Genomic DNA, 23,122 nt, shown 5'->3' on the forward strand with positions numbered 1-23,122 from the left:
GGCCGGATTTGAACCTAGGACCTCCTGTCTCTAGGCCTGGCTCTCAATCCACTGAGCTACCCAGCTGCCCCTCATTTTTCAATTTTTTTGCCACCACAAAGAGAGTGGTTATATTTTTGTACAAGTCTTTTTCCTTATTATCTCTTTTGGGTACAAAACCAGCAGTAGTATGGCTGGATCAAAAGGCAGGCATTCATTTAAAGTCCTTTGGACATGATTCCAAATTGCCTTCCAGAATGGTTAGATCATTTCACAACTCCACCAGCAATGCATTAGTATCCCAATTTTTCCATATCCCCTCCAAATTATATTACTACAGATATTACTTTCCTTTGCTGTCATATTAGCCAACCTGCTGGGTGTAAGGTGGTACCTCAAAGTTGTTTTGATTTTCATTTTTCTAATTATGAGAGATTTAGAACACTTTTTCATATTCTTATTGATATTTTTTATTTCTTCATCTGAAAACTGCTTATTTATTCCCCTTGCCCATCATCAATTGGGGAATGCCTTGATTTTTTTTGTATGATTGATTTAGCTTCTTATAGAACTGAGAAATTAGACTTTTGTCAAAGGTTTTTGTTATATTTTTTTCCTAATTTGTTGCTTCTCTTCTAATTTTGTTTGCATTGGTTTTGTTTGTACAAAACCTTTTTAATTTAATGTAATCAAAGTTATCTATTTTACACTTTGTAATATTCTCTATCTCTTGCTTGGTCTTAAAATTTTTCCTTTCCCATAGATCTGACAGGTAAACTATCCTACGTTCACCTAATTTTCTTATAGTTTTTTTCTTTATATTTAAGTCATTTACCCATTCTGAATTTATCTTGGTAAAAGGTGTGAGATGTTGATCTAAACCTAATCTCTCCCATACTGTTTTCCAATTTTCCCAGCAGTTTTTATCAAAGAGTGGGCTTTTGTCCCAAAAGTTGGGATCTTTGGGTTTATCATGCACTATGTTGCTGAGGATATTTTACCTCAAGGCTATTCCAGTGATCCTCCTTTCTGTCTTTTAGACAGTACCATATTGTTTTGATGACTACTGCTTTATAGTACAGTTTAAGATCCAGTACTGCTAGGTCCCCTTCCTTTTTTTTTATTAGTTCCCTAGATATTCTTGATCTTTTTTTCTCACAAATGAAGTTTGTTTTCTAATTAAAAAGCTTATTGGCATTCTAATAGGTATGGTACTAAATAAATAAATTAATGTGAGTAGTATTGTCATTTTCATACCAATTTTCATACCAATGAGCAATTAATGTTTTACCAATTATTTAGTTGGACAAAATAAAAAGGCATAGATAGGCTCCCCAATAGAAAAAGGACCTACAGCAAACATTAGCCATCAAAAGGCACAAGAGATATCTAACACAAGCCTCTGGCTTTATAAATGAAGAAACTAGAGAGATGTAGTTTTTATATACTTTCAGTAAAGTTAAGATTAGAATAATGATCCACTGATTTTCCAAAAGAGGCTCCTCATACAGTCTATGTATAAAGGAAGAAAGGAAGAATGGATGGAAGGAAGAAAGGAAAGAGATGGAAGGAAGGAATAAAGGAAAAACAAAGGTTTTATTTGAACTTCAAGTGGTGCTCTCAACTAAGGAACTAAGAACCTATCTATTACCTAATACATTATAGGTAGAGTGAGAGAGAGAAAGGCGTGAAAGATAGATACCACGTTTAGCACAGAAGGACCAAGGTTATCTGGTAGGAAACCCAAACCCAAATCAAGGGTGTCTTTGATTCTTCAGTCTTTTTAATTGACTTCAATTACACATACTTGCATCTTTCATATATTCATATCACATCAATTCCCAAGCACCAGAATGGGAGCAATCTGATTGGGTCCATTCTCACCACATTAACCCAGTGATTTGAAAGGAGTTATAAATTCTGGGTTGGAAGAGATGCACTGGTAATTTAAGATCTTTATCTAATCTCTTCTCCCTACTCAACCCCCATGCTAAACATTTTTAGCCACTTGGTAAATAGTGCATTGTTATGTCATGGGGGATGTGTTTGTTAACTCATTCTAAGCAGGGAACAGTGGAATTATGGAGTCATTAAGAGCTTATTCTCTTCCTATCTCACCCACTCCAAAGCTTTCCATTTCAGAGAAATTTTCAAGACTGGAAAGGAATCTTCATTTGGAATTTGGAATGAAATATTCAAACATAACTATCTTACAAACTGTACTGAGACTTTTGGGACATCTTATAGAGAGAGATAATATAGTAATGGGGGAAACAATAATAGCTTTATATAAAATTTTTTGTCATTTTAATTTTAAATAGTAACTCACAGGACTCAAGGTGGAGGAGTAGAGGCAGAGCCCCAGATGAACAAAGATTCATTGAGCTCTATTGGCCAAAGACAAAACACATACAGAGAGGGAGAAGTCAAGAAGAACACATCACATTGTGCTTATTATATTCTGACCATAAAAAAGCATTTATTGAATAATATGATGCTGTAAAATAATGATGAACACAAAGAAGCTTGGGAAACCATTTATGAACTGTTATAAAGTGAAGTACCAGGAAGAAACAATATTTGCAATGATTAAAAACAACAATGGAAATGGAAAAAAGAAAAACAAACAATCAAAATGAAAAGCAGCAAAATTCTAGCAGCCAAACTTGGTTCCTAACAACATAAAGGGAAAGGTACTTCTCCCAAATCTTTGTAGAGATAATTGGCTATGGGTATAGAATACTAAATATACTAAGTATCAGCCTTTTGGGGAAAAAATTAGTTTTACTCAGCTGTTTTTCCTCTTTCAAAAAATTCTGTCTTATTATAAGGTAATGAAGAATTGACTCTTTGGTTGGGAGAGGATGAGGGATACAAAGGAAAATATAGGTGATAGGAAACAAGGCCACTAAAATTTTTTTAACTTCACACACCCATTCCGCTCAAAAATCTTTCAATGGCTCTCTGCTGTTTATTGATTATAAACTACCAATTATTAAAGACTTCCATGAACTTTCTTTCCCTGTCCAATCATTTTGTAATACACCCCCTCCATTCACTGACTGATCTAGTCAAACTGACATGTTGTTGCCTATACATGACATTCCGTATTACTCTGCCTTCCCTAGATCTGTAATGTACTCACTCCCAACCTCCCCCTTGAAGAATCTCTGGCATTCTTCAAAGCAAAAGTCAGGTGCCAACTCCTACATAAATACTTTCTTGACCTTCTCTCCTTCTCACCCACCCCAGCTATTAACACTCTGTCCCTTAGAGGCAGGTAATAATAGCTATAGTGGACAAGAGCCCTGGACCTACATTCAGGGAGATCTGAATTCAAATCTAGCTTTACACACTTACCAGCTGTGTTGCCTGGGCAAGTAGCTTAACCTCCATTTGTCTGTAAAATGGGGATAAAAAGTGTACCTACCTCCCAGGTGTAAAAGAAAAAAAGAGGTTTTTGGTTGGATATATTAATATTTAAAGATGTAGTCACCAAAAATTTAAATAATCTCAATTCTAAAATGATTTTAGGTAATTTATTTACAAAATATGAGAGTGGAAGTAGAGAGAAGAGAAGGGGGTAGAAAAGTGATTACCAAAGTGGGTGCCACTGCCCCCTGGTGGGTGCTGCAGTGATCCAGGGGAGCAGTGATGGCCACAGGTGCATTTATCTTTCCTATTAATTGGTATTAAAATTTTTTAAAAATTAATTTCCAGGGGCACTAAGTAATATTTTTTTTTCTAGAAAGGGGGCGGTAGGCCAAAAAAGTTTGGGAACCACTGGGGTAGAGTAAGAAATCTAGCTTAAAGAACTAGACTATATACTCAATCCCTGGCTTTACTTCAGCAGGGCTCCAGAGGTCCCAGCCTGAGAACCTAAAAGTCAATTAACAAGAGGTTTCACCACAAGGGCTTCTCCCAATCAAAAGAGCCTCTGGAAGGGTAGTACTTTCAGGAAGGCTAAGCCAGCTTTCTTCACTTGCCACATGTAGTTCTAAGGGAAAGATTTAAGAAGAGTCTCACCAAGTCCCAAGATCCTAGCCAGAGCTTCTCCAGGTCCAGTTTCAGGCCAAGAGAGCAGAACTCACCTGAACTGCACTCTTTTTTTAAAGGGGCCTCTTTTGCGTCACTTCCTGTGCCGCCTTCTTAGTTTAGGTGTCCAATCATAACAGACACTTTGCTTAGGACTACCCAGGAGGCAATCAGTAAATTTTGATTTGTCACTCATCTGTGGGTCACAGACATCCCAACTCCTGAATTAAGTGGGGATGTTCTCACCTTTGGTGATTAGATTAAGGACGGGCAGGGCAGATTTAATTTCATTATCACACAGGGTTATTGTGAGAACCAAATAAGACATTTGTAAAATGCACAGCTCAGTGCTTGGCACATAGCAGGTGCCATATATTTCCTTCTTTGCCTCCTTAAATTACAAAGTATCCTTTGTATTTAAATTGTATTTACTGGTATCCCTATTGTATCTTGCTAATTAAAGTTCTGCAAAGTCAAGGATTGTTTTGCTGTTTTACTTTTTTAGCCTAGTTTAAAAAAATCTAGACCTAGCTCAGAGCCTTGTAATAAATATCATTATTATGTAATGAAGAGAATGTATTTGTGGAGTTATTAGATGTTTACTGAAATACTGATCAACACAGTGAAGCATGGTACTCACCTGACAGAGGAGGGATGACCTCGAGATGTAGAATGAAAAATGAAAGTTTTGAACATGGCCAGGGCGGGACTTTGTTTCGTTTGATTATTCATATACATTCCAAGGCTTTTGTTTTTCTCTTATCCACCATCCTCCCCCCCCCCCAAGTGAGGACAGGAGTAACAAGGCAAAGGGGACAATATGTTTACTCATTGGAAAAAATTAAGTTCACAAAATTAGTTTCTTGAACTGTATGAAAAGAGGCAGAGGAAGTACATCAAAGTTTGAGTAAATTCTCTATGGAGGATTCCTAAGAGGTCATAAAGAGTTATCACACAGGCTTTGAAGGCATAGATGGATTTCATTCTGTATGGGTGCTAGAAGAACCCACCTGCATAACCTAAATGGCAAACTACTCCAGTATGTTTGCCAAGAAAACCTCAAATGGGGTTGTGAAGAGTCAAACACAACCTACAAGACAAAATAAAAATAAAAAAGAAATGTTTTGGGGATTAACCATATAATATTAGAGTCAGCTTCCACTTCTCATTAGACAGCTAGATGGTATAATGTTTGGAGCACTAAAGTGGAGGCAGTTTCCCAAACTGTAAAATGAGGATAATGATAGCATCTACCTGCCAAAGATTTTGTGATGACCAAATGAGATAATATTTAGCTGCCTAGGACAGTGATGGCAAACACAAGACATGGGTATTTCTCTCTCTGTGGGTATGTGTCCACCACCCCCATTCCCCCTAGGAATTTGTTACTAGAAAGGCAGAGGGACTCGGGCAGAGCTGATCCCTTCTCCCTCTCCACTGTGCCTGATTACATTTTTTCACACCAGTCACCCCTCTGTCCAGTAGCCCAGTGGAAACGCTAACTACCTCCCCTCTGTGGAATAAGGGGTGTGGGTGTGGGAAGCCAATAAGAGAATAGATAAAAAAATCTGAGATTCCTCTTTTGACCCCTTTTGTGATCCTTGTGATTTCTTGTTGAAAAGTATTGTGGCCTTATTGAAAAGCTTTAAGTTGCTAGCTAACCAGCAGTTAAAAGGTTAACATTCTTCCCCTTTGGTCAGAAATGCAGCCAAGGCCAAAACCTTAGTCAACTGGGGCATTTGCCCCTGAGAAAAGTATTCTCAGACTTGGCTTGGTGATAACAAATGTAGCTGAAAGTCCAGCCTGGTTCTTATCTTCACCTTGAAGCTTCTAAGCCTGTTGTATTGTCTATGTTAAAAATACAGCTCTGTGTAGTTGTGGGAAACTATCCTTGTGCTTTTGGGTGAAAGGGAGTTTGAATTTCTTATATAATAAACTTGTGACTCAATGGCACTTCGGAGAAGCAGCTATGAGTTAACGGTCAATATCGTCTCCCATGTCCATTATTTCCTTATCAACTAAGCCATCCTTATCAGATTATCTGGAGATGATAAAAAGATCTTGAGATTTGGCACCCGAACAGGGACCTTGGATAACTGGATTCAGGTAAAGATTTGCCCTCCCCTTCAGACAACTCCCAAATTACAACTGTTTAGTTTCTGCCCAAAGAAGGGCAAGAAATCCAGCATTTTCAGAACTCTCCCCTTAAGGGAAGACACTAGAAGTAAAAGAACAGATTAATAGGATGGGACATTGTGAATCAAAGGAAAGAAATCTTTTTATTTATATAACTAAGCACATCCTCAGAAAATGGGGAGTAAAAATTAGTAAAGAACAGCTCACTAAATTGTAGTCTGTGGATTCCCTTGGAATTTTGGCAAAACGTTGGCAATGATTTGAAAAACTATTATACTGAGCATGGATCAGAACAAGTGCCAGAAAAAATTTCATCGGCTACTGAAAAAACAACTTTGTTATCTGGTCAGAATGCAAAGAATGAAATCTTTAAGGTTTCAGTGTTAGAATCAGAGGAGGAAGAAGTGGTTCATAGTAAATCAAAACAGGACTTTAAAATTTGAATGAAAAAGTCACTAGCAGCAGACCTTCCCCCACCTAAAAACCTCTCTTCCAAAGAGGAAAGAGAGATAAAAGCAGAGGAGCCTCTGCCACTTGGAGCTCCAGCTCAGCCACCCCAACCCTGGAATATAGGGTTTAAAGGAGCATTAAAAATACTTGGAAGGAAGGAGGCATGTCATTCCATTTCCCAGTTATTTTTAGAGCAGATGAATTGGATGATGATGAAATAGTTCCCACATGGAAGCCTCTTCCCTACAAAGTGTTAAAAGAAATTAAGACAGCTTGTGCTTCATATGGTCCTGTTTCTCCATACACTTTAACTTTGGTGGAGACTTTAGGGAGGATTTGGATAACCCCTTTTGATTGGATTCAGACCTAAAGATATTCCCTTTCTGCAGGGAACTACCTTTTTTGGAAATCAGAATTTTATGAATTGGCAAAAAGAGAAGGCAGCCATTAATAAGAAACAGGGCATCAGAGTTACTAAAGAAATGTTACTTGGAAAAGATGAATGGGAATTACATGCTGATCAGATTAATTTACCTAGAGAAGCTTTAATTCAATGTACAAAGTGCCTTAGAGGTATGGAAAAAAATCCCCATAACTAAGAAACCGTCCACAGGTTTGGCCAAGATTAGACAAGGCCCAGAGGAAATATATATATAGATTTTATAAAAAGTACCTTACGCAAAGATTTTGTAGATTAATTCAGGTTTCCAGATCCAGGAACTAGAATAAGGAAAAATAATGATCTGTTTATTCTCTCCTAGCTTAAGAAAGGATATTACAGGGTAATGGACCCCCAACTCTAGCTTTCAGATTCCTGATCAGACCAGACAGGAAACCTGATCTGACACTTATTTTTACTAACTAGGGAGGGAACCAGAGAGGAAGGGCTCATATGAACAAACAACATCTTGGAGAGAAGATGTTAGAATGAATCAAAGTAACCCACCCCCTAGCTTTCAAACATGCATCCTTTTTGGTTTGAATCTTTCCTTTCTTTCTTTCCTTTTCTTTCTTTCTTTCTTTCTTTCTTTCTTTCTTTCTTTCTTTCTTTCTTTCTTCCTTCCTTACTTTTTGCATGCCTCATTTTATTGTGACAGAAACTAAAGATCCTAATAGTTCACATTCTTTTTTTCCCCTAAAAATATTGAAAATTACAGCATGCAAACAGATCACAAGAATAATCCAAGTAGGAAAAGGCATATAAAGTGCAAGGGGGACTAATGAGGTGTTTAATTTCTGTATTTATAGTATGATGTGGGCAAGTTTAAACGATACTACAAAATATACAAATAGTTTTGCTTATGTATATCAATATATATATATTATTTGTAAACATTTTCTTATTTCCCAATAAGCAATATAAAATCATAATCATTTAAGTTACTTTCAATATAATATAAGAAGTTACACAATTCAGTGACTATATGTATACAGAATTTACTGGTATCTGCCTACAAAGAATTCTATATAGTGGAAGGTCAGAGTAAGGTTCCACATATGACCCAAAATGGAGTAACACAGGATTTGGGGAATGGGCTGGCCTTCCTCAATCTATATTTTCCTTTCCTGTATAGTCTTTGGAAATGAAGAATTGTTGGTAGAACCTAGATAGGTAGGATCAGGTAGAAATATTGGACAGGCTGTTTTAGAGGGAAGTTATAGATGTGGCTGGTAGAAAGGCAAGAGAAAATCATTCTTTCTTTGAAGGAGACCCCATGAAAGGCAAAGAGAAGGCATCTGAGCTGCTAGAATACAGGGGCTCCCTCACACTACCCATGTGCACACATATATATCCCTACACACCATTATGAAAATGGATTTGGGGACCAGGCTGACAGTCAATTTAACCTTCAGAATTACCCACTGGGAATGTTGACTGGCTGAAACCTTTCCATCACATGCTCACCAATCAGTATCTTAAAAAGCAGGATTTTAAGGGCCAAAGAGGACAAGAAATGGAAACTGTTATGAGTAAGATGAGATTAGCTAGTTATTAGGAATTAAGTTGTACCTAGAAGGAAGGAGCTGGAGCTGGGAATTCCAGGTTGGAATGAAGGAGGAGGAAGTCTGTCTGTGCCCTGAGTGTGGACTCCATTAGTGGTGGGCAAGAAACTGTTGCCAGCCTGGGAGACCTCAGAGCAAAGGACATCCTGCTTCCTGATTTCCCCTGGGATCCTGTGTGGTGTGGCATCTAGCAAAAGGACAAGATCTACAGAGCCAAGAGAAGAGGTGAAGTTTGAGTACTGGAGGACAGTGCTTCAAGCAAAACCCTTACTACTTGGTTCCTGAGACAACTTTAACTCCTGGCATCCAGAGATCATCAGTGGATTGCAGTGAGAATCCCAAAGCCACAAAGCCCTAGCTGTACTCAAGCCTGGCAGGTTCCAGGTTTGAGGCAGAAACCCAGAGACTCCATTTATAGCTCCTTAGGTCCTGTTATTTTAGATCACTTAGATAGGAGTAGAATAAGTCCTCCCATTGCCCTGTGGTTTTATCCTTTAGATTTTAAGTATAGAAATCCTTTCCCACATTTTAGTCTAACTTAATTAAAGCTGTTAAGCCCCTTTTACCTTGTTAGCCTGTTACTATACTCTGGTCTAGTGGAAGTTGGGTGACAGTTAAGATCAACTACCATTCCTGTGGAAATCCAGTAAACTCTGGTCTCTTTACCCTGGTCCAGTCTCTCATAAATCCTAGAGTGTGTTCCCACAAACCACTTAGTTTATTGTAATATCCCTCCATTACCTCACTTATATTTTCCTACAAAATGAACAATACTCATTCCTCACAAGTAAATGAAATTTTGGAAGATGGTTCCAGATTAGTTTATAATGGGTCACCTTAAAGTTCAAGGTTGACAAAGGTACTTCTTGTCCAGCCAGATTGTTATCCCTTAGAGATAAAGAAAAAATGCCTACAATGTGTCTGAAGATAATCATGCTTTTTTAATCCATTTTTTCCCTATGGAAGACTACCTGCCAGTCTACCTCCCCTCCAAAGACCTGGCAGGTTTTCCCCTCTTTGAAAGAGACAGAGATGCAAGGACACAGATATAAGGGCTAACAGCAAGGTCATTCACCTTAGAATCCTTCCAGGACTACCCCAGTCCTGTAAAGGGCTGGGTGGCCAATACAATACCAATCTCTCTGGATCAAACAAGATGCAGATCTTAAGGCACCTTACCATTCAGAAATACCTTATTAGTGTTCCAGAAATTAGTTATAGACTGCCCAGGACTATTAGAAGGAATATCAGGACACAGAGGGCATGGTCACATATGAAAGTTTATCTTTGGTATTGGTCATTGTGGTCATCAGCCTTTGGAAGCAGCCCAAACATACATACCCAGCCATTTCAGAGAAGTGGCCACAGCACATGCTATTGACCAATTCCAGTTTCTCTTAAGCATGGACAGTTCTCCACCTACCCCTTTCTCCCAGTTTCCATTTGGCCAGGAATGGATGGACACATAGCTTAATAAGTCTGGGCTGGGTCATATAGGTCACTCTCTGGCATCTTCCCTACCCAGGAAGGCCCTCTCTCCCAGCTTTGTGGGGCCAGGGAAGTTCTATTTACAGTTAGAACTTTTCTGGGAAAAGCCATGTGCCTCAATAAACAAAGTTACTTAAAAATAAAAGTAGCGCTAAGTCTATTCGAGCCATGGAGCACTTTAATTAGGCTTTTCCCTTAGGAAAACTATTTAGGGTTTTAAAGCAAGGCCTTGGCAGGTTTCATCTTATAAAATCCCTCTGGTTCTCTGTTGTCCTCAGGTATTTCAGTGAGATAGAAACCACATGAGAGAGAATTAGGGTCCTGGTAAGGATGATATTTTGAGCCCTGCTTCTGCCAATGCTGAGCCAGCCCTATCTGCCAATACTTTGGGTTCTAGAGTCAAGGACAGGGAAGGCAAAGCTTCTTGACTTAATTTTTGTAGTGAATAACTACCTGTCTGTCCCCCACCATGACTCAATCTGAGGGAGAAAGGGCACGTGGAACAAGAAATAATCCATCTTTTCTCTTCCTCTCCCATTCACTTTAAGGCTCTGCTGCTGTAGGATATCTTTATGTCTCAGAATTTCTCCTAAAATTGGATCTCAGACTGGGACTTATTATCTATTATGTGGGTTAGACAGAAGATAAGGAAGGTAGGAGGAGAAGGAAAGTAAAGGAAGGGAAAGGGAATAGGAGGAAGGTAGCCTAGCTGGGATAGCTCCAAGCCTAGAAGGGAAAATTGTCCCAAGCCCTTCAGAGCTTAATAAAGATCAGGAAACAACTTAAGGGTACAGAATAGCTGGGTTTATTTTTAGGGAAAGAAATGGTCTAGGGAGGCTAGGAGGTAGATCTCCAACAGCTATGTTGGGACCAAGGCTCTTCCTCCAAAAAAGGTGCCAAAAGCACCAGTGCCTCTTTCTCTAATACTTTCTCAGACACCTCCCACAAAGGAATTGGGATGTGTCTGAGGAAGTTGTAGTAGGGAGCCCTGGGAGATATACTGTCCCAGGGTTAGTGCATTTCCAAATGCACAATGACTTCAGAGTGTTCAAACTTTTCAGAAACTTTGTTGAGGATTGCTTTGCCCTTCTCCAGATTACCATGTACTTAGAAAATTTCCATGTACTTAGAAAAGCTCCAGGACAAGAACAACAGTCAACAGCAAATACAGAAATATGTGTAATGGTTTTACTGCTGTGAGTGTGAAACTTCCTACCCCCTTTTATGATTATAATAGGATTAGCCTTTATGATTATTTTCATAACACAATCACTGGTTTTAGAGTTAATAGTCAAATAATAAAGTTTGCTTCATATGAATTAGTTAGGAAAAACAAAGTTTAGGGGGGTATCAAATCTTTTTTATATCTTGAACTTATATAACCCAAGAATTTCCACACAGCACACCATACCCCTCTTTTTTGTATAACAAGATAATAAGATGGACACTCAACTGCTGATTCCTAGTATTTTGTAATACTTGTCAGCAGAAAAACAGCTAGCCCCCAACACCATATTGTAGAAACCTTAGAAAGGTCAGTTAATAATAAAAGACCTAAGTTACCACCCATAGTGATTTTTTTTTACACTTTCTTGCTTAATAAGCACTTGCATCATTAAGAACTGCCCCTTTGTTGATTATCTTTTCTGTCATTGTGTTATCAGATTTCTTGGCATGAAAAAGGCTATCTCCCATGGCTCCGGGTTTCTGGTTCTGATCTGGACCAGGGTCTGGCCTTATTGTGGGAGTGGCAAACCTATTTAGCTTGGAGTTTTTGCATTGGTGTGATAAATTTTCACCACACTGCCTGCACTGGTTCATGATGCAAGTTATTAGATCATCCCAGGGTTTCAAGGATGTCATCCACAAAGGTAAAGGGTGAAGAACATTGAAGGCTTGCAGGTATACTAACACGAAGGGCAAAAAAAATAGGGGTAGTCCTACAATTATCAACACTCTCCTACTAGCAATGGAAAAGCAAAACACCAGCAACGGGCCCAGGAAAAAGCAGACGATCAAGTAGACGATGGCAAACCAACGGTAGGTGGCTGTAATAATCCCTAAGTGCCTGGCAAAAAGGAGAGGCAGTCTTATGAATGGGACTGGGTACCACAGAAGGATCCCGGTGAGGTTGAAGAAGAAATGGCACAGGGCAATCTGAAATCAAAAGGATTAGATAAGATGAAGGTTCATTTAACACATGCTGGGAATCAACTGGGGAAGGGAAAGGGAAATCAGGAGGTAATAAGGAATGAAAAGGGAAGGTAAAGACCAATGGTATCATTGAAATTATCAGTATAAATATTTTCATCTTGGGTTCACAAAATTAAGAGCCAGTAAACTTTCCAGATCTGCCATCAGGTTGTTTTTGTTTTGATGAGAGGGAGGGAAGCTATTGAAAGTTATGTCCAATGAAGAAAAAAAATAGGAATTGAGGTTCTTATGAAGTATTTTCTTAATGTACTGGAAAGATCAAAAGGAAATTGTGAAGGACAGGTAGACAAAACAACAACTTTAAAATTAGCATGTTGAGTTTGTTATATATTTTAAAAGAAACCAAGATGGATTTGTTAGAGATTTGTAATTTTTCCACATATTCTCCTTTTTCTGTTCTAGGTATATGGAAGTATTTACATTTTAGGGTATTTACCAAATTCAGAATAATAAAAATGAATTTATTTTTTAAATAAATGAATTTAAGAGCCAGGAGGGACTTGAATAATCATCAAGTCCACTCCCTTCAGTTTTGCTAGAATGCTGAGCAACAGCAGATGGATAGACATTATTAATGACATCATGGGTGCTGGACCCAGTGTCAGGAAGACTTATCTTAGAATCTGCCTTTGCCTCAGTTTTCTCATTTGTGAATACAACAACAGAGCCATTAATTCACTGGGTTACTTTGTATATCAAATAAGATCATTATGAAAAGTGCTTTGGGAACCTTAAGGCATACTATAAATTGGAGTGCTCATATATAGGATGTAATGAATAAAACAATGCAAATTTGAGTCTGAAGACCACAGCCTCACTGAAATTCCACAAGCATTCATTAAGTGCCCCTTGAATGAAGGAAATATTGGGCAGCTAGGTGGTACAGTTCATAGAATGTTAGGTCTGGAGGCAGGAGGATCTGAGTTCCAATCTGTCCTCAGACACTGGTTGTGTGACCCTGGACAAGTCACTTGACCCTGTTGGCTTCCATTCCCTCATTTGTAAAATGACCTGGAGAATTAAATGGCAAATCACTGCAAGACCTTTGCCAAGAAAATGCCCAGATGAGATCAGAAACAGAAATGACTAAACAACAATAAATATGTGAGGCATCATACTAGGTGCTAGAGACACAGAAAGGAAAAGTATCTGTCCCAAATGAACTCACACTCTGCTCCTTTGAATTCTGCTTATGCCACTTATTACCTGCATGACTGTGTTCTTTAGCAAAACCCTTTTCTTCTCTACAAAGTTCTGACTAGAGGATCTCAAAGATCTCTTCCAACTCTAAGTCCTTTGAAAATTGGCCTGTTTGTAAATAGACATGCAGGAATAAACTAAATGCAATGAATAGTTTGATTCCTAGCTTACAAACAGAACAAAGTTGATATTTAAAGCCATTCTTTCCATCCTTTCCATTCCTAGTGACACCATTAAATATTCATTTTTTTGTCACCTGCACTTGTAGTATTGTAGAAAATGATGCTACTTTCCCTCTGGTGAGTGTTATTTGTGTGACCTTGGACAAGTCATTTAATCTCAATGTCCTCATCTATAAAATGAAGGAGGATTGGACTGGATGGTTTCTGCAGTCCCTTCCAGCTTCAGATCTATGATCCTATGACTATTTCAAAAGCCTCCTTCTGGCTGGTCCCTTGGCTATAATGCATCCTACACACACACACACACACACACACACACACACACACACACACACACACACTTCATGAATCAAAACTTTGATAACATCTTGCCTTTAATTCAAATACATGTTGCCTTCCCAATGCTTGAAGGGCAAAAACTAAAATCCCTGGTTCATTGTTGAAGGCCCTCTAGAACTTGATCCTCATCTGCCTTCTCAAAGGTTACCTCCCATGGCTTAAAGGAGATGGTGTCTATTAAAATACTATTATCTTTATCAATATTATTATTATACTATTCTGCAATTTCTGTTCTGTTTGTCTAATCTAATTGCATTTATGGATATGGGGATAGATTTTTTTATTAATTTTTTTCAACCCTTAACTTCTGTGTATTAGCTTCTTGGTGGAAGAGTGGAAAGGGTGGGCAATGGGGGTCAAGTGACTTGCTCAGGGTCACACAGCTGGGAAGTGTCTGAGGCTGGATTTGAACCTAGGACTTCCAGTCTCTAGACTCAACTCTCAATCCACTGAGCTACCCAGCTGCCCCAGATTTATTTATTTTTAAATAAAAGCTCTACCTTCCATCTTGGAACCAATGCTTGGTTGCAAAGCAGGAGAGTAGTAAGGGCTAGGAAATGGGAATTAAGTAGTTTATTCGTGATCACCCAGGTAGGAAGTGTTTGAGTTAAATCCTGTCTCTAGGCCTGGCTCTCAGTCGACAGAGTCACTTAACTGCATCCCAGAACATGGATTTAGACATTCACTCCACATAGATGTCCCAATCTGTTATTCTGCATTTGAATCTTAATAGACATTCCAGTATGTTTGAAAAAACATTGTACCAACTATTCAAGTGAAACTGCTCTTCAAAGGTGGTCATTGATGTTATGTATCCCTGGGAACTTTGTTTACATTCTTCCCCCTCTCAGAATGCTTTTCCCCCTGCTTTCTGCCCAAACAGATCATAAACATCCTTCCATGAAGAGGCTTCTCATCCCTCCATGAAAACAACCTACATCTCTCCTCTCAACAGAAAGCATTGATCTATTCCATTCATCTACCAAGGAACAGAGCAAGCATTCAGCATCAGCTCTTCTGACATCAAAGTCAGAAACTCTTCTTACCCTACCACCTTTTTCTGACTGATAGGAGGACACGAGGCAGAGGGTAAACTTTAGACTGTTCACCATCTGAATTTGTTTATTATAGACAGAAACTGTAGATATTTAGTCACAGAACAATAAGTAGGGACAGTTTTCTAGTCTACAGGCCACTACTATGATGCAGGTATGACCTTAGGAGTAATAAAATCCCTTGTGATATGAAGCAGTTGATCAGAAAGAAACCAGGGTATGATTTGAGGGAGAATTTAGTAGTGGGTTAAGAACAGAGTTTAACTGAAAGAGGTAATGAGTTACAATTGTGCATCCTGACCTGGAGTGACTTTCGAAAAGTTTTTCCAGGACTAGCTAATGCAGCCAAGATGGCAGTGGTGGTGGTGCCAATGTTGGAGCCCAAGATTAAAGTATAAGCTCTTTCAAGGGTGATCACACCGATGCCTAAGGGAAAAAAAAGACATTGGATTCCTTCCTGGGTGGGAATGATTGTGCATGGCAGAACCAAATGTAAAAATGTAGACATGGGTATGTACAAAGGAAAACGGGGAGAAAGGGACAACTTACCAATTAGAGGAGTCATTATAGTGGTGAACACGGAACTACTCTGCACAAGAAAGGTCATCAGGGCTCCAACAAGAATGGCAATGTATCCTGCAAGCCAGGTAAATGGGAAGGGGAAATCTGGGAAATAGAAGTAAAGGAAGAGAAGAAGAAAAAGGAACCCTTTCTATAAGTGTTCTAATCAACGTTGCATTCTCATTCAGAAATGGGCCTTTGGATAAAAATTCATTCTAAAACTTATAGCCAAAACCATTCCTAAGCCAATTAAAAGTAGTCAGTGAGGAGGTTCTTTGGGTGTCTCAGGAGCTCCCAGCCATACTTCTAGAAATGACTTTTACATTCCTCTTTGCGAAAAGGAGATAATGTTTGTAAAAAGCACTTAACAGTTCCCATTCCTCATGCCTCATTGTTCTCACAGGTAGGTAGATCCCCAGCAAACTGTCTCTCTTCTGTACCTCATCTTCCTTGCCTGTAACAGTCCAGGTGTGAATAGGGGGAAATTGAAAGAACCCACTCCTTCCAAGTCCCATTAGAATCCTAATTCACAACAAACTTGCTAGGAAAGAGGTAAGATTGGGGACCAGGAAGGGAAACTGAGGAGAAAAAGGGTTCACTGGGCAAACGTCTCAATCTTTTCCTAGATGTTAGTTGTGGGAACTGGCACATAGCAGGGAACAAAAAAAAACATAAAGCAATAAGAATTACTGGAAATTGTTAATCCTCTGCATGGTAAAGAAGTAAGGAGGGAGTTAAGCATTTATTAAGTACCTACTATGTGCCAGGTACTGTGCTACCTACTTTGCAAGCATTGTCTCATTTGATCCTCACAACAACCTTTGGAGGTAGGAAATTGAGTAAACTGAGACAGAAGTCAAGTGACTTGCCCATGCTATACAGTAAGTGTTTGAGACAGGATTTGAACTCAAGGCCTCCTGCCTGAAAGCCTAGTACTTTATCTACTTTGCCATGTTGTATACTCAGTCTATACATCTTCCTCTCCAATAAGTACTTCTGTCAACCAGAGATGGTCATCAAAGCCATGCTTTGCCACCATATTACCATCATCTTTCTTGTTCTTCTCCAACATTCCTGCTTTTGTGGTTGTGTATGAAGCAGCAGGGATATGTCCCAGTTTGGGACTTTCTTCCTCAGTCAACTAATGGTGACAGTGAAATTTCCAGAGCTCTTTATCATTTACAGAGTCCTAGTAGGAATAGTACATATAGAACACTTTTTTTTTCAGATTCTCTTTTTCTATACAAGGTCATAGGACCTTCAACTTATGAGGTGGGAGAGGTCAATTGCTCTATCCCTCTTCATTTTACAGAGGGAGAACTGGAGAATCAGAGATCTCAATTTACTTACCCAAAGCCACATAGACAGAGCCAGCATTTGAATCCAGGATGTTTGACTCCAAATCGAACACTCTTTTCTACTGTACCACAGGGCTCATCTGGGTTTAGTGACTCATCCAGGATTACACAGAGAATACATGCCTGACCAACAAAGATGGACTTAGGCATCCAAAAGACCAAGTAAAATCCCACTTGAGATGTTAGAGCCCTGGCCAAGTTATTTAACATCTTCCAGATGTGGCTGCCTCACAGGACTGATGTGAAGGTTGATTGCATAGATGTCTGTAAGGGTTCTGCCAACTCTAGAGCTCTAGAGATTTTATTAGGGGACAAGGAATTCAGACTTATCCTATGATTTCTTTGGTATAGGCGTCTCTCTGGTGGGGGAACTCTGCCAGCTGGAAGATTCTCTGTATTACAGAGTTCTGAAGACTTGCCTAAAGTGTCCTAAAGAGCTTTTAAAGTATTGTTCACACAACTAGTATGTGTCTCAATTGGAATTAGAACTCATTCCTGGCTTCTGGGTCAGCTTTCTAACAACTTTACCACACGATCTCTCTCTTCTTATCATTATCATTACTTTCCTTAGTCTCACAAAAGGAATAATCCTACTCATGTCTTAGGAATGTTCTCCATATGGGAAACATGGTAGAACGTAACTCCTTTTTCCTTTTTTTTTTCTCACTTTCTTACCATCTCATCTTTGGGTTTATTTTATTCTCATTTTTTTTTCTTTTTCTTTTTTGAAGCCTCTTTTTATTCCAGATTTTATAAAACCAAATGAAATACACATTTCTCTCTTAAAAGTTTTTAGCTTACTTTTCTTAATATCTCTATAATAAATCCCAACCATAAGTGTTCCTTTTTACCTGATCTCTTTGGGAGACATACCCAGCAATATAATGGGTCTGAGTTTTATAACTATAATTCCAAATTACTCTCCAAAATGATTGGATCAGTTCACAACTCAGCCAACAGTGTATTAGTGTCCTCATTTTTTCATAGTCCCTCAAGCATTTGTCATTTTGCCCTTTTGTCATTTAACTAGTCTGATGGGCATGAGATAATATCTCAGAGTTGTTTAGGTTAGCAATTTTCTAATCATTAGTGATTCAGAGCATTTTTCTATACCTATATTTGGCTTTGATTTCTCCATCTGAAAAATGTCTATTCATATTTTTGGCCCATTTATCAGTCAGGGAATGGCTCTCATTCATATACATTTGACAAAGCTCTCTCTATATTTTAAATATGATATAAAATTTTTTCTACCACTTTTCTGTGGCTACTCATATTTTCCTAGATCTTTCCATACAGCTAACACAGATCCTCCAGAACCAGTTCTTTCTTATTCAGTGAACAACATCAGAGCAATGAGCTTTCTTTTGGTCTCAGGAACATTCCCAATGCAGTAACACAAATTCAAAATAAACTGAGACAATATGGATTCCCAGGACTATCAATCAGTAGGAGAAAACCTAAGTGGAAGGCCAAGGTCAAATACAGTACTTGTTTCCCAGACAGTTAAGTCAGACATGTACCTCAGTGAGCACAATATGAGGAGAGCTAGTGGGTGCCTTTTTTTCTAAGTGCTCATCCCACAGAATAAAGAAATTACTACCTGAGTTGATGTACTTCTTAAGCACTGCAGCAACTGGTCCCTTGAGCTCAGAGTTCAAGATCCTGACAAACATCATCAGACAAGTGCACAAGACTAACAAGGAGAGAGGTAGAAGAATGAATCCGATGACCGAGTCAGAGAGGCTGGTGTTCACAAATAAGTGTTTGCCTGGAGGGATCAGAGGAACCATTTATCAAGAGGATTCGTGGCTAATAATGGTGAGTCATCCAGGTTTTCTTGGAGCTAACAATGTCTTTCCTAGAACACAACTTTGTTTCCCTTTCTAAGAACTTCTACCCCTGTGACCTAATCATCTTTCTCCTTTTCATCTGCAGATCTGGGTACATAGTGTTGTACAAAGCACCATGCCTTAGATAAATGTTTATAGACTCAGGAGAAACCTTGGAAAAGGCATTTGAGTTAAATCATAATAACACTTAACCCTGCAACTCTGCTTTTACAGTAAAGGTCTCTAATCTATTTTTTAAAAAGACATTTTTGATTCTTAAAAAGTCTTGATACATGAGTGTGGGGAGATTCTCTGACAGTTAAGTTCCTAAACACCCAATATAACAGTGAAGAACACTTCATTGAAATATAGGCATTCTGAATTTGAATTCTGACTCTGCTCCTTTCTCTGTAACAGCAGGCAGATTTCTTCATCTTTATGGGTGTTGGGTCTCCTGCTCTTTGAAAGAAGAGGATTGGACTAAATGACCCCAAGGGATCCTTCCTGCTTCAACATTCTTTGATCTTTGTACCATAGATGACATCTCCCCCTTCCTAGGAACGGACTTGCCTGAGTTTGAATCACTTACTTGCACTTTAGTTTAATTGTACAGGAATAATAATGAATTGAATTGCACACTGAAAATGTTATGTAAACAATAATAAAAATAATAACTGACATTGTGTTTTAAGATTTTTTAAAATGCTTTACAAATAGAATGTCTTTTGATCTTGCAATACCCCTTAAAGGTAGATGCTCCTACTTTTCTTGTCTTACATATGATGTAACTGAGATGGACAGAGATTATGTGACTTCCTCTGTGTCACCCAGGTAAGTCTCTGAAGCTGGATTTGCACGAGGTCTTCTTGACTCTGGATCCCTAACATCATCCACTGCACTTTATGAGATTATTATAATTAATGCAACCATGTTTGAGCCTCAATCCATAAATTTCTCCTTAGTGGTAAATTAGACATTTAGATAGGTAGAAATAGTTGTTTTTCTCTGAAACCATTACAGGATTTTATTTCTAACTCTGAATATATAAAGCAGAATGCATATTGCTAGAAGGGAACTGGGAGACCCTCTATTCCAACTTCTCATTTTATAGATGAGAAAAGCAACATCAGGGAGAGGTCAAGGGACTTGCCCACAGTCACACAGTTAATATGCACCAGAGGTGGGATTTGAATTCGGGATTTCTGACTCTAGGTTTGGGGCTCTTTCCATTATAGTAGTTGAATCTGTAATTCAAATCAAATATCTTTGTATATTTCTCTGTCACAGATACTCTCTCTCTCTCTCTCTCTCTCTCTCACACACACACACACACACACACACAGAGAGAGAGAGAGAGAGAGAGAGAGAGAGAGATTTATATGCTTCCCTATTCTGCCTCTCAGGAAGAGGAAGGAAACTTTTGTACCTGGAGGACCAAGGCCCAGTTACAGTCTTTACAAAATCTCCCTCATCTCAGTATTTTGGAGTATCCCACAATATGATTAACCAAATGACTAAAATAGAACAGAAGGAAGTTTTACAGATTTTATTCAGGAAACATCAAAGATTTAATGGAACTCCCTAGAGTAGCCCCTATGAAATAAATGCAGCAGGGGAAGGATTAAGCCCTGGGGAGAAAAAAAGTAAATATTAATAATAGCGGTAACAGCACTCAGCTCTGTTCACACCCTTCAAGCTAGGAATGGCACCTGAGTCCCAGTGGGCAACATACAAAGAACGTCCTAGACCAGTGATGGCCAAATTTTTGAGCTTGGTGTGTCAAAATTCACCAAAAAACTGAGCATAACTCCTGCGGTGTCTCACTTCAAGAAAAAAAATCATAATTTCACAATCATTATAGTTTAAATAACAAAAATGTATAATTGTAATATATAACTGTATTTAACAAACCAAAAACGAATTATTTAACTTACCTGCTTAATGACGGTTGTTTTGGCCTACAGATCTCTGTCCCAGAGTGTCTACCCTACACTACAGAAAAAGTTTCATCCTCAGCATGCGGCTCCATACTTTTCTATATGTGGCCACATGCGGTTGCGTGTCATCAAAAATGGCTACATGTGTCAGTGCTTACACGCATGTCATAGGTTTGCCATCATGGTTTTAGACTCATCTCTTCCTTAACTGGTTAGGTGACCTTGTGGGTGTCATTTATCTTTTAGAAAATGCAGATATTGATATTTCACTTCAGGAAGGCAAGTTATTCCTCCCTTTCAATAGGCTATTGGTTCAGGCAGGGGCAGTACTTCAAATGTCAGGATTACTGACAATGCCCAGCAAATGTTTGAGGGTTAGAGGAATAAAGATGGTCTACTCCTGAGAGGCAGCTGCTTAATGACCCCAGTGTTTGTAAGAATTACATGTGAAAGTAGATGTTTTCCTCCCTCTAGCATCCTATATTTCTAAGAGCTGTGTGTCTTGTTTTAGACTTTGGGCCAATTCCTCCAAATGACTCAGGGGCTGGCCTGGACCGGTATCACAGAGAAGGCTAGACAAGTTTGCTGAGGATTTATTTAGTTCTTTGCCCTGTCTTCTGTATCACAAGTAAAGAAGGCACCCATTTCTGCCAGGCAAAAGGGAACTGGGTTGTTTCTTAGCAGGACCTAGCCCACTTTCTCTTTCCCTAAGGATATGGCTTTCAAGACACCTTTTCCAAGGCTGTTTATTAGTCTGGTGATCTGTTCTCAAATCAAGGACTACCTTGCTATCAATCACTGCCAGAGGAGGAATAAGTACAGAATGTGATCAGTCTGGACACTGCTGATGACTGCTACATCTTCCCAGGTTTCATACACATGTACCTCATAGGTCTTGTTTACCCTTGACTTCTTTGGTCCTGTCTGTGGCTATAGCAACAATTGAGAATGGGGATAGAAATTCAGCAGAGTTGAATTTCGAGCAGATTTCCTACTTACATTTTGTAATGTTCTGTTTATATGTTATTCTGATGAGGGTCCAGGTCATATTCCCTTCAGTCCAGCAGAGACTGAGAGAGGTACAGTTTTCTGGTGAGGAAACGGAAACGTTGCTAAAAGTCTAAAAGACACCAGAGAGAAAAAAAAATGGTTATTAAGGATTATAAAAGGGAATTCTTAATCCCTTGCTCTCACTTAACTGGGGAAAGAGCTGGCTGGCTCAGTGGACAGAAAACCAGGCCCAAAGATGAGAGGTTCTGTTACTATGGAGACCAGCCCACAGTTAAAGGAAATAGAACCTGCTCTCAGAGAGGAAGTGAGGTAAGAATGACAGTTGAACAGTGAGAGATAAAGATAAGCAGGAAGCGTGAGAAAGCTTTCTGCTCTAAGGTTTCCTAAGGGCAGGGTGCTGCTGGAGAATCAGATTCAAGGAGAGTGTGGGTTGCTGGCTGTCCATTGTTTATTGAGTTAGTTAGAATACATACATACATATATATATATATATATATATGAGAGAGAGAGAGAGAGAGAGAGAGAGAGAGAGAGAGTAGTTTTGGCTTGGTTAGCTAGGCTGAAGAGTTATTAGTGAGACTCTCTCAAATGAGTTTTTAGGTAGTTTATAGGTTGATATAAGATTTAGGCAGTTTTTAGGTAATACTAAAGTAGATAGTTAAATCTCCCTTTTCTATCATTCTGTCTTTACTATTTTTCTCAATTAAGACAAAAATTTGTTTAACTGCTCTCCTATCTTTTGCAAACTCCTAATTTTAACCCCTACATTTCTTCATATATCAACCTATAAACTATCTAAAAACTGTCATTTGAGAGACTCTCACTAATGAGAGTCTAACTAATAACTCTTCAGCCTAGCTAACTAAGCTAAATATGCAGTATGCATTATATATATACACATATATTGACTATTGACTTAGGCAATGCATCACTGCAACTTCTCCGGGCAAATGGACAGCTTCCAGGCATTGTAAAATGATGTCCCCATAAGCAATTTGTTTTCCTCCAGATGTAATGAAGCCCCTATGTTTCCAGATTTGACCTGTAGCACATACCACATTAAATACATACTTGGAATCTGTGTGTACATTGATTCTCTTGTCTTTGCCTATGTGGAGAGCTGCAGTGAGGCTCAAGATTTAGGCTACTTGTGCACTCATCATCTTTTGTAAGGCTGCATACCAAAGCATGACTGTCTGTATCACTACAGCTGTGCCTGTGAATCTTTCCCCATCTACCACATAGGAAGAATTAAAGAGTGTTAATTCTGATATTCCTCTGAGTTCTAGTAAGATGGCGACGCAGACAGAGTGAATCTTAAAGCCTCCGCACCCTCACGCA

General features: G+C 38.8%; 1 protein-coding gene across 1 annotated transcript in view; it reads right to left on the reverse strand.

The window, feature by feature from the left end:
- Window positions 1-11,688: 11,688 nt before the first annotated feature.
- Window positions 11,689-23,122, reverse strand: part of LOC123252443 (sodium-dependent phosphate transport protein 2B-like) — an 81,393-nt gene continuing 69,959 nt past the window's right edge. The window contains exons 7-11 of the mRNA XM_044681753.1: window positions 21,770-21,890; window positions 18,605-18,772; window positions 15,632-15,748; window positions 15,384-15,508; window positions 11,689-12,249 (exon numbers count right to left, since the gene is read on the reverse strand). Coding sequence (XP_044537688.1) covers window positions 11,689-12,249; window positions 15,384-15,508; window positions 15,632-15,748; window positions 18,605-18,772; window positions 21,770-21,890 — 1,092 coding nt within the window. The remainder of the gene's footprint in view (window positions 12,250-15,383; window positions 15,509-15,631; window positions 15,749-18,604; window positions 18,773-21,769; window positions 21,891-23,122) is intronic.

Source organism: Gracilinanus agilis, chromosome 6 (assembly GCF_016433145.1).
Source record: "Gracilinanus agilis isolate LMUSP501 chromosome 6, AgileGrace, whole genome shotgun sequence".
NCBI classification, from domain to species: domain Eukaryota; kingdom Metazoa; phylum Chordata; class Mammalia; order Didelphimorphia; family Didelphidae; genus Gracilinanus; species Gracilinanus agilis.